Below are 18,108 nucleotides of genomic sequence, written 5' to 3'. Positions count from 1 at the left end.
TTGTGTGTTTGTGCTAGCTCTGAGTTTAAGATTTGTTTTATGGTGTGGTATTTTCATTCAGGCAGTTTGTTGTGGCGAAAGACTCTACAAGATACGATTGCGACTCAACATGTACCCTGTAGGGGCCGCATTTAAGTTTCATTTTACCGTTTGCATTATAAGTTGCGGCGCTTAAATTTGACATAGTGATAAAAAAAAAGTGATTCACCTTTTATATTGAAACAGCGGAAAGTATGTTGGTGTCAAACGGTATTCTTCAGTTCTATAATATAATACATCTCTCTGTGGCGCTGGTATACATTCGAAAAAAATGTCAGCTAATGATTCATTTATTATATATTTATTGTTTTACTGGAATGAGAAAATATGAGACCGAAATAAAGAACATACTGCAACTGTAGCTGCGGGTTGTGTTTAACTATGCAGTATTCGATAATGATGGTTGACTGTTTTCATGCCGACATGAAAGAAATGCTACCAAATAATATACTGCGAAACGCATGTACCTGTTGCATGTACCAGACTTCATCTAGGTCACCTGATAAAAATATCGAGAGTGTTTTTGCAGCAACTGTCCCTGGTGGTCTAGTGGTTAGGATTCGGCGCTCTCACCGCCGCGGCCCGGGTTCGATTCCCGGTCAGGGAACTAATTTTTCCACACTGTGTGTTGCCTTTACGAGAACAGACGAATTACATTTAGCTAAATAGAGAGTCCAGCATACCAAAGAGCACTGATAAAATTGAAAAACATTTTACCATTTTTATGCTCCTTCACTCATCCTTCACCAGTTCTGTGAGAAGCACAGTTCTCGATGTGTTCTCAAGTCTGTACTAGAACATGCATAAAGAACTGTTTGGCCCTGTAATTACAGCATGTTGGTATTGTTTTTTTAGTTCAATTTCATTTTGAAGATGGCTCTGGGGTAAAAAAGTTTTGGACTATTGTGACATTAAGCATAAACCAGAGGGACACATGTTGAAAAGATTGTGAGCATGGTAGAAAAAATGTGGCATGTCTTCTATAGGCAGCAGACTTTTAAGACAACTCTTGGTCTGTTCTTTATTGGGTCTTGTTCTTTGTCTATAGAGCTGCTACCAAATCCCAAAAGGATGCTCTGGGTGAGGAAACTGTCATGGAGCGGTGGTAGAAGAACAGATTTACTCATAGACTGGCACTTCTTAGTCTTCTCAGAAAATACAGCCTTCTTTGTGTCCCCAACCTTACGCTTCATAAAAATGAGAATGAAGCCACCTTTATGCTGCCTTCTGGTTTATAAGTAAATTCTAGTCTACATGATCATTTCTAAATACCAGTCATATTTTGTTCCATATATTGTTCCTTTGATTTGAAATGTGTTGTTTTGCCATTAGAGGGTGATATTGCATTGCTTACGCCCTTCTCTAACTCTCAACCTCTCTTTCTAAACACACAGGATCTATTATCGCATGGAATTATAATGAAAGACTAACACTTTGTGTTTAGATGTGCAAACAAGCCTAGCTGAAGGTAATTTCCAGTTACTAAACAACTATAATATAAGGTCTATGGCATTCTTATTTTGCATAATTTTTCCTTCCCACAAAGACAAAAGACAATTTGATTCATGATCCCTGGTCTTTTTTTTTTTTTTGGTTTTTAAAATCAGGTCCAGACATTTCCCACAGTATTTGATTTAGATGTACTCTACAGCAGCAAACTGTCTAGGAGACATGTTCTTAATGTTATGAATACTGCAAAGTAGTACCTTGGGGAAGAGGAAGAACAGATGGGCGACATTGCAAGAAGAAAATAAGACACCTTAATTTCTGTTCTGATAACAGTTTTCAAAGGACAGTACAAAAGGCTGGTTTTATCAACATCCGTCCCTGGGGTTTTGATATCAGCTGCTCATAATGCAAAGATTAAAATTAGAGCATATTGCTAAGCCTAATAGAGACTAGCTAGATTAAGTGAATCTAACATTTTTGTTTTCACGTGCAACTCACGTAGGTAATGTGGAGAAAATTTCAAGGCCGAATTGTCTGTGAAAGTGAGTCATGTCTTTGTAACCTTGCCATATGTAGATTTTCATCGATACTATCCAATCACTGTAGGGGTATTAGCATGAAAGAATCCCAAACTTTGTGGTTAGGGAAGTGACATATTGCAAAAAGAAATTGGTATTAGCACAGTTTTGCCTTTGAGACTAAGATTTTCCAATACTTCCCAAAATCATTTAGGATGTGAGTTAATCATATTTTAGAAATAAAGGGACACATTGTCTTTTCTTCTTGCTGTTGCTTTTTCTGCTTGAAGTTTTGAGTGGAAGGTTTGTCAGGTTTGCTGTAGTTGCATCCTGATGGAATGATAATAAGCCTGTAACTTCAGATGAACCTTCTGAGTATAGCCTGAAGGCTAAAGAGCCACCTCTCTCTCCAAACAGATGCTGTTAGAGATAGTCCAGCTTCTTTCAAGTGGAAAGGTGAGTGCTGTGTAAGCTTCCTATCTTCCCGTCTGTCTCTTACAGATAATCTGTTGTGCTACCTGACATGAGTAAGGTAGCATTTTGAATGTGGCCTGATTGGTATCTGTCAGCTTTGTTACCTACAGGAAGCCTTTATCCGATCACTATCTCTTAGTAAACACAAATGCTTCAGCCTTCTCATCTCTTTCTTTTTGGGTGGTTGTTTTTGATTTTTCTTCCTTTTGGCTGATTATGAACAGTCTCTGCATAAGAAAAGTCACAAGAAATACTTTCTAAAAGGTTAAGGAATTACAGAAGTGATATTTAACTAAGGGTAAAAAGGTATGCAGTTCTACAAATTAGCTGCTGAAAGAATTGGATGACTCAGGTAAATCGCACCAGATACAAAAACAACAGTGTGATAACACCACCAGCTAAACCTCAAAGTTAGACGTTTTCAGAACCAATAAGGTGTTTAAAGATGAAGCCGATGGAAGCAGCACAGGGCTAAATAAACGATACTGCCTTTTCTATGACACGTCCACACATGTCTGTGTTTCCTTCAGGTTACAGTATAGAGGAGACTTGTTTTAGCAGATAACAGAAAGGCTAGATATAATAATCCAGAGATGCTTTGTTTTATCCCTTTAAGCTTTCAATATGTCTGACAAGGAATATGATGAATTTAGGACTTTTGACCTTTTGGAAGTCTCAGGTGGTTCAAGTAATCCATATTCTCTAGGATGGAGATTATTGCATTATCATGACCAATTTATTCAAAAATAATAATGTTCAGGCAAAGAAACATTTTAAACATGTGTGACAGGACAACCATAGCTACAACTGAGCATTCCTGCTCTAGGGAATGCATTTGGAAATAACTGTTTTAATAACAATAGCCATGCTAGCCAGAGTATTACGCTTTGAAGAGTTGCGTTGCTTTGTCAGCAAATTTGAAATAAAACCTTTCTTTTTTTTCACAAAAGAAAATTTAGCAGATGAACAGATGAAAATGTCTTTTTTAGTGCATAGATTGCCTCCTCCTGGTTAATTCATCTTCGTCTATGACATCACCATCTACCCCTTCCACTGTTTCTTTCTACATTCTGTCATCTCATACTTCTCCTCTTCCTGCCTCGCTCTTCATCTAAAGGCCTTATGACTGCCTGCAGGCTGATGACAATGGCTATTTTGTTTTAACCGTCTGTGTTTCTCTGACTAGAGCTGAAATAAGGAAAAAGCAGGGTCCACTCCAGACACAATATGTCATAGGTGCTGAAATTCCCAAAACCACATTGGCATCTCTGTTAGTCAGAGTCCTGGCTTGGATGTCTGCAAGCCACCATGCTGAAAACTAGATCTAAGCATTAGGACTATCCCAGTTTCGGGATTTGCTGGAGAACACAAACTCTGGTATGGAAATTTCTTCCCCAGTATCACATTGTTTGAGTCCCATCAAGAGGCTTAAACCAGTGCAAACAGAAAACATATTTTTTAAAATAAAAATGTCACAGACCAATGGCATTGTATTTCCAAAGCTTTGCATGATTTTGGAAGATCCCAATCAGTCAGCGCACTGTGCCTCACACTGTCAGCCTCAGCCTAAAGCAATAGCAGGATATATTAAACACACACTGCTGATTAAAATCTCAAGAGACAAAAATCAGAGTAGGCAAATGACTCAAAACTGCATTTAAAGTCAAGTATGCTGCTCATCAGTTGATCAAAAAATGAAGACCATGGGAAAAAATATCTGTGCATTAACTGAATGTGTGCATATAATTTATGTATTTCAAAGCAAAACGAGATAGCATGGGGGTTTAATGTGTTCAACGTGTGCCACACTGAACAAATACAGTGAATTGCAGGAATTCAAAATTAAAGAGACAAAGAGAGAGCTGGAACATGTTTATTATTTTTTTTACAAACTTAAAATACAATTGTCAAAACCAACTGGTAAAAGCAGAGTATTAAACTACGCAGTACAAAACAACAGTCTAGCCCCTGGGACGAAGATAAAAACAGACAAAAACTTCAACCCATTATGAGGGCAAGGTGACAACACCCTGCAGTGTTTAAAACATAAGCCAAAGAAATACAACTAAAGAGCTCACATTTCTCTCCTGAGTTTTTCCTCCACATTGCATCTATCCACTTAGAGATTCAAAGTTTATACTCCCTGTAGGAATACATTCAGTCCCACTTTCAGCTAAACAGGATGACATCAGACCTCATGTTATGGCACACAACTGTTGATGTTATTTCATTTTAAATGCAAAAGGTCAGACAGTCATTAACTATTGCCTAATTGCTTTCAGACCATAGTAATATGTAATGCATTGCTGTGCCATATTTAAGACATATCAAAGGTCGCAAGACAATTTAAATAATATGCCAACAAAGCTACCATTGAAGATTTAACTTAATTGTTTATGTTAAACACAAGTTAGGATATAATGAAAGGCTAAAAGTTGTTGTTTGGTCAGTATGTGACAAAACACATGAAAGTATACAGCTTTAGGTATTGTGAAAGAGTGTGTATAGAGCTTAATAATACAGTCTTTCAGCAATGCTGTATTGTAAAGCAAATAAATAAAACAAACAATACTGTACACATGTAACACAATTCTGTCCTGAATCCTAAGGATATCACTGTTTCTGTGAAATCAAAGTGACAACTTGTAGCACCACTAAGTATGAAGGCCAGTTCACACAGATAGGTCTTCTTTCAAAATAGCTCTCTAATGTATGACGTTTGGTTTTTCAAAGGTACTTGACTCCAGAAATTCTAACTTTTCGCAGGATATTTTTATGTCAGTATTTGGCTACATTTTTAATTGTAAATGCATCCTTAAAGCATCCTTTTTTCTCATAACATCTTGTGTATTTTGCAAGTCAATAAAGAAAGACGCCATAACACTTGTTGATGCCTTGCAGTGTTTAAAACCTCATCTTGTTGCTTTTTGTCCAGGGGATTGTGAATCTTCTAGGTAGAAACCATCTCTCCTATTAGCTTGCATCTTAATATTTCCTTCTCAGAATTCTGTTCTCCAATGCATCCCAATCTTTGCGTCAGAATCGGACATCATTCAGATGTCTGGCATCACAAAGAGAACCAAAGCCACAACATCTCCTTTGCGTGTTTAAACCTTTTTCAGTGCTTGCCACATGCTTATGACAAAAACATATCTTTTCATGCATGGGCATCAATATAGTCCGTTGACTATTCAGCTACATATGTACCACCGACAGTTGCTTTGAATGGTTATAGGTTGGAATTTGAACAGGAGTGGCAGCATTGCTTGCCATAGAACTTGTGGTTGCAGACTCCATGTTGAGGCACAAGATAGCACCAGTTGAAGTAATCCCTACAAGCCACATCTGTGGAAAACACAAAAATAGAAAACGAATTGTTCAATGTTTCTGTCACATTGTAGGAAAGGTTAATAAATTAGGGCTTTAGTACCTTTCTTCTCTGGTTGTGGGCAGAAGTTTGTGTTGCAGGCTTGAGACAATGAGGGTCGAAGATGGAGGACACAGCCAATAGCAGGCTTTCCCTGGATCTGACACTGCACTGTCCTGACTTGCACCCCTCCTCCACATGTTACTGAGCACTGTGCAAGAAAAGAAGTCCCTTAAAATGAACAAAACAAAGTAGACAATTGCACCAAGTACAAGGCCTTTACTGTCTTGTCTCTTGTTAATCATCAACTGCTCATTTGCAAAACACATTTATATTAGAGATTTACTAAATTGGATTCTCATTAAATCAGCCCTGATTAATGACCAACTGATCATAAGATTTCAAAGAAAATTCAGATCTTTTTCAAATCAGTGAACACCAATATGCCAACAATGTCAAGTCCTGCTCTTCAGAGTGGGCTTTATTACTGACTGAAGGAGACTTGGGGTTAGCTATTTTAAGACAATGATCCATAGAAGCAAATCAAAATTTGGATACCAAACTTTGATCAGTCCGTTTCTAATCTTTATGTCATCTTACATGAAACCAAGGAGACGAGTCCCACTCTGGTGATGGTGCAGCTTGAGGGAGAGGCTGAGGTGGGTAGAGGTGATGAGGCGTCCTCCATCGGTAGAGTGGTGGAGTAGTGCGGGTAGGACACTCAGCCAGGATGCAGGGCCTTTGAAGTTCCACTTTGGGCTTGGGGACATGGTGGCACTTTTTGGCAGTAAGTTCTCTGTACTTTCCTGCAGTGTTCTTTGTTATGAAAAGTGACATGTAAGTAGGGTCATTTTCAATAATGTTCATGGCGAGTGAACTTAAACACGGCAGTGGCAATTTTGTTGCTCACTAAACTAAACACATACAATACACACCTTCTCAGCACACTTGATGAAGCGTGCCTGATAACCCCGGCCACATGTTGCTGAACACTGAACAGCCACAACAAATCACAGAGAGAAGCAACAGACCACATCAGCACAAAATTAACAAAGTTTGTGAACAAATACAACAATCTAAAGAACGTTCTAAAAATCATTGCCATTGTACTGTTGCCTTACCTCTTGCCATGTGGAGACAAACCACTGGGTCTTACGTTGTTTCTGACAGCGTTTGATGAAGCAGGATTCTTGAGTGGCAGGTTTCTGCAGGCCTGCACACTCGCTGTCAGGTAGCGTGTGAATCTGAGCACCTGGGTTGCTGCTCGTACACAGCACGCTCCTCTTCTTCAGGCCATGGCCACACTTGAGTGAGCACTGCCAAACGCAAAGCAGCATGAACATGCTATGTGTGCTATTTAAGATCACGTGGCAATAAATGGAAAACTTTAATCAGATATAGATTTTATCCGTGACCAAAAGATAGGAGTTCTTCTGAGCTTGTCACCATCACAAATGTAAGAAAGTAGGTTCATCAAACAATAGCCATGTTATTTTTATTAGTGCAGTACTACTCCTTAGTACTGCGCAGGAGTACTAAGTGCAGACATTATGTGGACTAAAGCTTTATGCTACAAGAAAATTTCTTTATATTCACAGACATCTGTCAAAAAAAAAAGTTTTTCTCAGTGAATGTTATATTTTACATACTCACCTGAGACCATGGCCCAGCGCTCCAGACTGGTGGGCAGCTGTGTGTGTTGCAGGTTTGCCTCGTTGCCGGGGCTGAATGTGGACACTGAGAATCTGCCAGGGTCTCTGCATTGGTTTGACTGGTTTTCTGGACACATTGAACCTGCCGTGTCTGCTCCCCTCCTCCGCAGCTCTGGCTGCATGCCCCCCACTCCCCTGCAGACCAGCTGGAACAACACAACACAAGTACACTGAGTAAACATGCGCAGCTCCTCAATCACTTACTCAAGACAAGCTTGAAGGACTTCATGAATGAGAGCATGATCACTGTACAACAGCAGTTGGTGAAGACCACCTGGGGAGATTCAATTACTTATTTTCCATTTTGAGAGAGTAATTCAAAGGAAGGGTGACTGTAAATCTTATATGTGGTGCTTTATGCTTCTTGAAAAGCATATTTAGTACTTTAATAGCAGTTTATAGACATGTACAAGTCCAGATTTAACTCCAGAGGGTGTAAAGAAATATAGCACTGTATGTCAAAACAGCATCCTAAATCCTAATTCAAAAACTTTTACCCCCTGCTTGCCAAAAGCCAGCCTACACTACTGCTGAAACATCAGAAAATATTGCTGTTGTTATAACCTCCATTTGTGCTGAGCACTTTTAAGCAAATGTACATAAGACTGAAACACATTTTCTGGCTTAAAATAAACTGTTTATTTAGCTCCCTTCAGTCTACTGTTCCTCAGTCTCCAACATTGCAGTTCATGCTTGAGTCGGAAGAAATAAATTGCACAATCCCCAAGTGCTCTCTCAAAGTTTTTTGCACCTCCTGCTGACCCCATGCATGGTTCAAGCAGCTCAATCTCTGACCTCATCCGAATGTACCCGTACTGTTTCAAACCTATCACGCATGTTTACCATGTATTTGACAGACTGTTGAAATACCTGGTCAAGCATGCAGGCATAAAACAAGCATGTAAATTCAGTAATTTGTAATGTTTATCAGGTTGCAATCAGGCTTTTGTGGAGGTTAAATGATATCAAGAATTTGATTTGATTTTGTTAAAACTTCTTTTGAACTGGCTGCACTAAGATCTTTTTCTATATATATTATGTCCTTTACTAACTGGCCACTTGCATCCCTTTTGGCCTTCAGAATTGCATTGATGGCAAATATTCCACAAGGCATAGGAAATATTCCTGAGAGTCCATGTTGATGTGAGACCATCATGCATTTATCACTGCACTAACTCCCAAAGGCGCTCCATTGGATAGAGGTCTGGTGACTGTGGAGGGGATTGGAGTGCACTGTTCATGTTCAAGAAACCAATCTGAGACAGTTTGACCTTTGTGGTACATTAAGAAACTGTCCACCATTTGATAACTCTGGTTATCAAATGATGGATATGGTTAGCAACAATGCTCAGATTGACTGAGGTGCATAACCGATGTCCAATTGCTTCAACTGAGCATAAAATTTTCCAAGAGGCAAAAGCATTAGGTTGCTACCATGTGATTGGCTGGGTTATAGTTTCCGTTTACCATTTGAACAGGTGCACCTAATAAATCGGGCAGTGAGTGTATATCGTAAGTTCTCTCACAACACCGAGACAACTTTTTGCAAATCAATTTAAATTATGGCTGCCTTTCAGAAGGAATGCCATTCATTTCAAAACATTTAAAATACCGTGGCACATGCAAGTTCTGGAACTGGAGTGAAAATCATGAAATTTAAGCTGAAGTATTGTCATTGGAATACGTACAGCGAATAAAGCAATAAAATTACTTTAACTGCAGAACATTTCATTTGAATTACTTAAGTGTTTGTGACTTTTTTTATGTTAATAAAAATTCAACTATTTAATGGATAATTAGCTGGTGATCTAAAAGTTCAAACATACCAGAATATTGAAACCTAATCACAGAACTTAAATATTCATTGAAGTAATTTTTCTTATTTTAGTCTCAGCAGCAGTCTGTAAGTGTGATCTAACCATGAGTAAGGGTCAAACTCTCCAGACAGAACCACAAGGTTCAGATGTCCAGTCGAGAGCGTGTCAGGTGCCTCTGAGGAGACGGACCGTAGTGGCATTAATAAGTGCTAACAAGTGTTTATAGCTCTCCTGCTGTGTGTGTGTGTGGGGCGGGGGGATGGTTGGGGGTATGTGTTTGTCAACGAGGCTCAACTTTCACGAGTGGATATCAGTGGGGTTTTTTTTACCTGTGGTAGTCCAAATGCACAAGCACACTAAGAAATAGTATGATATCATATCATAATTATAAGTGGACATCGAGAACCATTCCCCATGATGTAATGCACATTATGTACAAATCACTGGGAGCAGACAGCAAAATTAAATAGCTACAACGTCTCAAAATAGCATTACATGTAGAGATGACCACAGCTGGCTTGCTTTACCCAGCATGTTATGGTCAGCACAACATGTGTTTAATCTTTGCTCACAGTTCATCCAGGAAGGGGTCCAATGAATAAGAAAAAAATATATATCACATCGCAAAAGCTGTCCAAATGTTGGCTGCTCAAAATGAAAGTTATCCACTTTTACAAAAACAATTGAAATTTAATTGCCTTGCAATGCATCTTTTCTACTTAAACTTTTTCGGTTGGGCCAATGTGACGCCATAAACTCGCAATGCGGGGAGTTTCTAAAAAATGTAACAAAAAAAACTCTGAAACGTGTGACATGCTCAGTCAGTGGAACTATATTCAGTTCATGGGAAAATGCATGGACTTAAATATCAGGTAATGCTGAAACAAAAAAAAAACTGCTCAAGGCAGTAAATAACTTAAAGACACAAGGGAATTTTACTTTCTATCATGACAGCAACCGCAAACATACCACCAGAGCCACAATGGAATGATTTAGAGCAGACAAAGCATGTTTATACAACTGAAAAGGGATTAACTTGAGAACTGTTGTTCACAGATGCTCTACATCCAATTTGACTAAGCTTGAGTTATTTCCTAAAAAAGGGGAAAAAACATTTTGCCTTCAGATGTGCAAAGTTGGTAGAGACATACTTGAAAAGACTTGCAGCTGTAATTATTGTTCTACAAAATGCTGAGTCAGGAGGGCTGATATGAGTTTGTAATTATTTTTTCTTTTCTGCCACAGTTACCAATTAATTTTTGTGCCATTTCATTACATAAAATCCCAAAGAAAATATAAAGGATTTTGTGATTGTAGCTTGACAAATCTTGAAAAAGTTCAAGGGCTATAAATACTTTCGCAAGGTCTTGTCAACAACAGTTCAACCACTGAGGATAAAATATTTATCCTGATTCAGGAGGACTCTTACAGTATTATGTTACAGTAGTACATGAAATGAGTACAAAATATTAGAGTTGAGAAATTGACATATATAGAATTACAATACATCTCTTTTACTAGAGCAGAAGTTATGTCCTCATATGTGAACTTTGGCTTATAGTATTCATTATTGAATCTTCACTTTGATTTTATTTTTGGCAAATTTTATAACAATAGTTATAGAATAAGGGTGTCATTAAAATAATGGTCTAACCAATAAAAAAAAAAAAAAAATTCTGAATGCAAAAAGTAATTAACCAACAATTAATTGTCTGTAATTGTCTTAACAATCCCTGGTTTTACTACTGTTTACATTCACACAAATACTATATAAATAGAGATGCATGTGCAAGCACACCTAAGTAGCAAATGGCGGAGATAATGAAGCAGAAATAGCCCAAGAGATGACTGTAAACAGTTGTGGGATTACTTTACAGGCACTATCACTGCTTCCCAAAGCCAGTGTAAACACACCGATCCATTAGTGAGTAAATCCTGATCGGAGCTGTGAACGTCTAATGGCGGGGATGTGCCTAAAGAGAAAGTAGATGGCAGAAAGGAAAATAAAGTGGAAAGAAATGTGAGAGAGGAACATCCACATCTAAGATAAACACCAGTAAAAAGGCGAGAAGGGGTGTTGGTAGATGTAGGTGGGGGATGTGAAGCTGTACATAGTTACGACTAAAACAATCCAGACAGTGGGACAAGCACAGCAGCCGATTGTCAAAAAAGCCACAACACCACTTGGAGATTAAAAGTGTAGCGACATGATCACGACTAAAACTGAATGACAGTTATCCTTGGCTGAGCGCCAGCTGGTATAAGTCTGTGTGCGCAGCTGGACAAGGCTGGACAGGTCATAAAGGGAAAAGACAACATCAAAGGGCCCAGGCCATTAGACTTATGTTTACAGCCGAGCCTCAAACCACCAAGATAATGGACACAGCAGCGGGGGTCGTACAGCAGATTGTGTGTGTGAATGACACACAACCTGAAGGTGGTTAAGTTCCTCATACTGATCTTTGAAAGTTTCTCTGTGGGAGAATACAAACTTAATGCTTGCATTTTCTTTTCCAAACACATTTAGTTTCAGTGCTTCACAGTGATTCATTTACAAGTAAGAGCCTAATTCAATGTTCCACTTTCACTGTGGCATTGTAATATAATCCAGTATATGAACTTGTTCCGTGTGCACACAACATTCTTACGCATTAACATGTCAGTTTGCATTATCTGATCTACTCAAGATCGTAATCTAACAACATAGTTAAAATAATTAAGTCTGTTTTTATAGAGTTCTTTTAAGGATGTAATATATGAGCAGCTTAAGCTTAGATAACACCAAACTAAATAGCAAGTATTTATTTTTAAAGAAAATCTACAAAATATAATTCAATATACCTACATAGGTAAAAGGAACAGACAGATAAATCATTTATAGTACAGCAAACTAATTACAATGTTCAAAAAACGCACTCATTGCATCTTATTCCAGGCTAATAGCAAGCAAATACAGCTCATCTTGCTGTATGGAAAGCCTTTTATCCTGCAACAAGGATAAAGTGTTTCTTGACATTGGAAAAATCTTCGGTAATAGAAATCTCCCAAATACAGTCCTGCAGTTAATTATGTAGACAGCAGAAAGTAGTAGCCACCCTCGCAGATCATTTTACAAGCATTTTCACCCACAGTGCCTGACAACGCTGACGTTTGTCATCTTGCTGGAAATCATCTGTACAGTTGGCACATGTGGGTTGTGCTTAAAGCATCAGTTTTTCCCCCCCTTGAATTAGCAATGAAAACAAGTTGGTCATGACTACATGACATACAGCATATTACTACACATGATGCAGTTAACCACAAACCTGCCACCTTTGCTTAGTGTCTGACAAAGCTCCGGAGAACACGTGCCACAGTTCTGAGTAACCAATATAGTGAAATCAATAATTCATAGGTCATTTGTCGCAGACAATGACAGAACTCTGTGGCTACACTTCACTTTCCTAGGATACCTTTTCCAAAATGGAGATATACAACACTAAGGACGATGGAAATATCCAGCCAGTCTCACTGCTATGCAGAGGGGAAAAAATCCCCTTTGAACAGCTGTTTGTTACTATAAAACATGCTATAAAGTCTAATATAACAAGATTCCATGATTTCATGGGTAATTACATAATATTGGTACGCAAAATAATACCGCACATATTACTGAGAAAAAAAAAAAGCTTTCTACACCAGGTAGTGGAGCTACTGGTGTATTGAGGAAAATGATTTCTCTATTGGAATGCCTTTTAAAAGGAAAGTGACAATTCATACACAGAGACAAAAAAATTGCTGTGGTTGCAGTCTGCTCTGAATTGGAAGCGGGGTGCTGTTAAAATATGACAGAAGAGAGACAGATGAGGGAATCAGAGTAACTGAACACCACTGCCATTTCTTCACAATGTTGCTCTCTTTCCACTTGTATGTGCTTATGTGTCAGAAAGGAATTTTGACTTTGGGAGCAGCAACAGCAGCAGAGTCACAAATTATGAATCTGTTGCATTACACAGGCATCCAAGCACAGACCAAACTGTTGTATTTCTGGCACTTGTTTGAATTTTGTGGTCATGTATGTCTTCTTGCATCATTTAACGCATCACACAGTTCAAATGCTTTTCCCATTTTACTTCATTAAGGGCATCAACACAGAAAACAAGACATGATGGATTATGCACGAGTCACACTCTCCACCAGCTAAGATGCACCAAAGCCTTTTCGTACCTGGTGCTTGGCTTTTTTAGAAATGAGAAAGATTTTCACACCACTTAGACTTTCTCCATGATACAATCACATGATTCAATGTATTTTATAAAACGCATATTATGGACAAGCACAAAGCAGAGCCTAATTGTGAAGTGGAAGAATAATAATACATGGCTTCATGATTTGTTTCCCAACTAATTCTAAATCTAATTAAATCTGAAAAGTGTGGCGTGCATTTCTACTGAAACTTCTTTACTCCAACATCACTAAATAAAGTGCAGCCCAACCAATTTGCTTCAAAAGTCAATTAGTGAGCAAATGGAGTTCAACAAGTGAGGAAGTTAATTTCACAAAAAAAATCCAACTTCTCTGTGAAAGCTTCCGAGTTATTTTTTTATTTTATTTTTTTTTAGAGAAAATGAGTCGACAAACAACATCCTGAAGACCAAGGAACATAGCAGTCAGATCGGAGATGAAGTTGAGGAGACGTTTAAAGCAGGTTCAGATTACAAAGCTTTAGACACCAGAACTGAAAGAGCAAAGATCACTCTTCACTGAAATGGCACTACTGTAGATGGCACTCACTAAAATGAGAATCTGAGCAAGGAGAGCAAAGGACCGGGCAAGGGTAGTAAGGAAGGACAATCTAAACGACAACTATTAGTAATTCACTCCACAAATCTGGCTTTTTTAGAGAGTACCAAGAAGAAAGCAATTTTAAAAAGACATAGGCATTACCTATGCAAAAAATGCACATCATAATACAGGTATTTATGTGCAAATAATAAGATAGAGCACAACATACCTTTCCTTTCACTTCACAATCATGCCCCATGTTGGGTTAATCTGTCTTTTGAAATCATAAGATATACACCCAAGACTTTGGTTGCAATGTAATAAAATCTCAGAGTTGTGAATACTTTTAAGAGATGCTGTATCTCGGGATACAGCGCAGTTTTAAAAGCAGGAAGATGTACTTTTTCTGGACATGCTGCTCTGACTCGAAATTACGTCAGCGTCTCAACTTGAATCCCTCTCTTCTAGTAAATCAAGACAAAACTTGTCACGATTGTCCCTTTCATTTCAATGAAGCTGACTGACGTTTCATACCATTTCTAAGAAATGTACATGGGGATATTTAGAAAAGAGACATGTAGGAACTATAGTTTTAACTGTCAATTTTTTTTTAGATAAATTCCCAGTCCATGAAAACTAGAATCTACATTGCATCTGTAACACACACTAAGTGGTGACTTCAGCAGAAAGTGCACATTTCTCCAGCAAAGAGGTTTTCAGCTGGAATCAGTCAACTGTGTGTTGAATTGTTTGGAATTGTGGTGCAAAACAATTCAACACTTCCTTGTAATAACAACAAAAAACAACAAAATTAATATAATGTGGAATAGATGTCCTACCAAATACAGACGATTGCAACAAAGCAAATTGCAGAGCTAACTTGTTTTAAACAAATCTTTGATATCAGCACAGCTTGTGGCTTTTGTTTATATGTGGAAACTCACTAGAAAGAGGCTCAAATTTTGCGATTGGCCTTTCTGTCTAGAGTTTACTTTGGCATTTCTCTATACACTACAATTTCCCCAACACACCACTGCATGACATATATGCTAGATTGATTAGAAATTCAAAATGGACTGATTGAGTTAAGAGTGTTGCACATTTTATTGGACCCCTGACCTGTCCAGGGCAAACCCCACCTTTTATTCCATAACAGCTAAGACAGGTTCCAGTCTCCTCCAGTCCAGGCCAAGATACAATGTGTATACTTTAGAAAATTAATGAATGATACATTATATGCCTAAGAGAGTTCACCATCACTCACCTTCCCCATATGTTGTACTGGTTAAGCTCTTACACGAGTTCCAAAGGTTCATGACATTGGGTCTGAGTCGTTTCTTGGGGATGCAGCACTCTGAGAGCAACAGCTGCTTTACAAATGACATTCTATATCTCAGCTGGTTCCTGCACAGATTTAACTGAGATGGTGCCAATAACCTGATATGAGTGTTATATACGCAATTTCCAACCTCAGTGCTCTGTATGAGGTAGTTTGGCTTTAAGAACAAAAAAGAAATGATCATTACCAAAAAAAAAAAAAAAACATCTCAAATTTGCTTTCTGTTAAAGACCACTGTTTTCCCAAGTGCCTCTTTCATTTATATTTTCTGCCCTTTATGCTTCCTTCTTGACACTGTCCAGAGTGGTGTAGACAAGGCAGGAACATTCTTCTTGTGTGTGCATGACTTCACTTGTGTCCTGTTTGTCATTGGGAGAACCACTCCCTATGATGTCCGCAACATCAGAACCCATTGACTGATCAACAGTCTTGTCCCTGATTATTAGGAGTGTATGTCCCGTGACCAACGCAATAGTTTATTTTGCCAAGATCTGACATAACCCCCACCCTGAGACGTGAGTACTTCTTCCACCATACTCTTGCTCTGTCAGGCATTGTTGTTCATCAAAGAAACTCAAACTGACACATACCGGTGACAGTTTACAACATAGAGGAACACCTGCTTCCCCACAGCCATTTCAACGGAAACCTCAACATGTCTGATCACCCGCGTTTAGAAGTGAATCAACATGTCCCATCAGATAAACTGGCTGTGAGCACATTTCTAAAAGAGCGAGGTCACAGAACGAGTGTTTCCAAAGGAGCTTGCAAACTAATGTGAATTTAGACAAATGAATCCTTAGTAGGTAGATTTTGAAAAGCTACAGAACCTCGTCATCACTGTTGAATGGTGAGATATTATGTTCACACGATAAGAAAGTCTTATGAATGTAAGTTGCTCTAAAATACAGAGCAGAAAATTTCATTCTCACAGAACATGTGCTTCACCTGCCTGACAACTTTCATTTGCCTTCATGAGATAGCTTGGGAAGACTGGAATTGCCCAATAAACATCTCTTTTGATATACCATATCAAGAAACTACAAATGTGAAGGTGTTGCAGGCAAATAATACATAGCAGTCAAACAGAATGGGGAAGAAAGACTGTGAAAAGTACAAGAGGATAGAAAGGCTAAATGTGATACAATGAGGTGGGAGGCTCAAAAAGAAAAGTGTTGATGTCAGGGAAAAAAAACAATGACAACTTAATTACGGCTGAAGAATAATTAGATAGCTGTAGCAATCAAGTAAATATAGTAACTCAAAAGCTGTGAATTAAAAGGATGAATACACTACAAAAATTGCAACAGGACTAGCAAAGCAAAAATTAAGATATAATGGATGAGTGTTCAATAAAAGGGGAACAGGCAAACCAAAAATCAATACCACTATTATTACAAAAACCTTTACAGGAAGTAGAATATGGATTAATTGAATAGATAATGTACATATAATACGTCTAATGTAAATAACAGTAAAATAGCAGAACCGATGCTGATAAAATACAAATGTTGACCTAAAATCCAATGACAACTCTTCAAATGGATATTTCCCTGCCATCATGCTAATTTTGTACCTTCTTAACTTGGAAGACAAGTATAAACAAAACATAAGAAAAATCTAAAAGAATATGGCTGCCAGACTTTAAATTGAACCACAAATGTAATGGTCAATCGTAAAATCTAGAGGGGTCACTGGATCTGTCTAAGTATATCAAAAAGATTAGAAAAATATCAACATGAATCATATAATGTTTTAGGCATGTTTTGACAGTCGGAAGAAGTTGGTTTAAACTTAATTTTTTCAACAAAGATTAAGTAATTGACAGTGTTTAGAAACTTTGTACGTTGAAGATTAGCAAAGATGAATTAGTGTAATGATGTGGGATATCTTGATCGCATAATGCTATAATGTTTTGGTGGTGTTTTAATCTGTTATGTCCTGTTATTATCTAAGAATGTTTTATTCTTGAGCACTTATGATAGCTTTCCTTCTCCCAGGACAATTAACAGATTGTTATCAATGATGCAATTTTCCCATTTGTGACATAGTTACCACATATTATACTCTTCATTAGTGTATTCCCTGTGTTCCTTGAGTTAGTTTCTGTCTCTTGTCTATTTGTTTCTCTCCCTGAGATGGTGTCATGAAGACTCAGAGTACACTCTGAAATGGTATTTAGCCATAATTATTTAATTTTGTGTCACCTAATGAATTTGTAGATGACAAACCCAAATGGTACCCTGGTTTTGACTTCATGACCAGAGGTAGTAATCTGGAGCAGTTATATCCCTAAAGATATATTATCTCTTCCTCCATCAATAAATAGCAGACAGTGATTTTGGATATTTTCACCTATCAGCTATAATATTAAAACGACTCATGCCTTTAACTAATCTTCAGTAGTTCCACCTTTTGCCAACCAAACATTTCAAGGCTTCAATAACAACTTGTGGACAATTTTGCGGTGATTGGTACTCTGACTTTAGCAGCAGATAATTTTGAACATAAAATTATGTAATCTTTCCAGAAATGCCATCAGAATCCATCCAACTGTAATTGCAAAAGTTTGGAGGTTGAATGGTGTGTTCTTTGGTACCTTCCTGATCGATTTTCATTGGGACTTTAA

The 18,108-nt window shown here is 38.0% G+C and overlaps 1 protein-coding gene and 1 non-coding gene across 2 annotated transcripts in view; one reads left to right on the top strand and one right to left on the bottom strand.

Annotated features, from left to right (window-relative positions):
* The first annotated feature begins 574 nt into the window (after positions 1-574).
* trnae-cuc lies at positions 575-646 on the top strand. The gene has a single exon. It is a non-coding gene; the product is annotated as a tRNA-Glu (tRNA).
* Positions 647-4,348: 3,702 nt separating this feature from the next.
* The window catches only part of LOC102231365 (A disintegrin and metalloproteinase with thrombospondin motifs 16), a 48,287-nt gene continuing 34,527 nt past the window's right edge, over positions 4,349-18,108 (bottom strand). The window contains exons 19-24 of the mRNA XM_014473504.2: positions 7,501-7,705; positions 6,969-7,163; positions 6,783-6,839; positions 6,448-6,663; positions 5,911-6,058; positions 4,349-5,825 (exon numbers count right to left, since the gene is read on the bottom strand). Coding sequence (XP_014328990.1) covers positions 5,710-5,825; positions 5,911-6,058; positions 6,448-6,663; positions 6,783-6,839; positions 6,969-7,163; positions 7,501-7,705 — 937 coding nt within the window. The 3' untranslated portion in view covers positions 4,349-5,709. The remainder of the gene's footprint in view (positions 5,826-5,910; positions 6,059-6,447; positions 6,664-6,782; positions 6,840-6,968; positions 7,164-7,500; positions 7,706-18,108) is intronic.

The sequence above is a fragment of the Xiphophorus maculatus genome, chromosome 3 (assembly GCF_002775205.1).
Source record: "Xiphophorus maculatus strain JP 163 A chromosome 3, X_maculatus-5.0-male, whole genome shotgun sequence".
Classification (NCBI taxonomy): domain Eukaryota; kingdom Metazoa; phylum Chordata; class Actinopteri; order Cyprinodontiformes; family Poeciliidae; genus Xiphophorus; species Xiphophorus maculatus.
The sequence above is the reverse complement of the archived record's forward strand: the minus strand, read 5'-3'. Positions and strand labels throughout refer to the sequence as shown.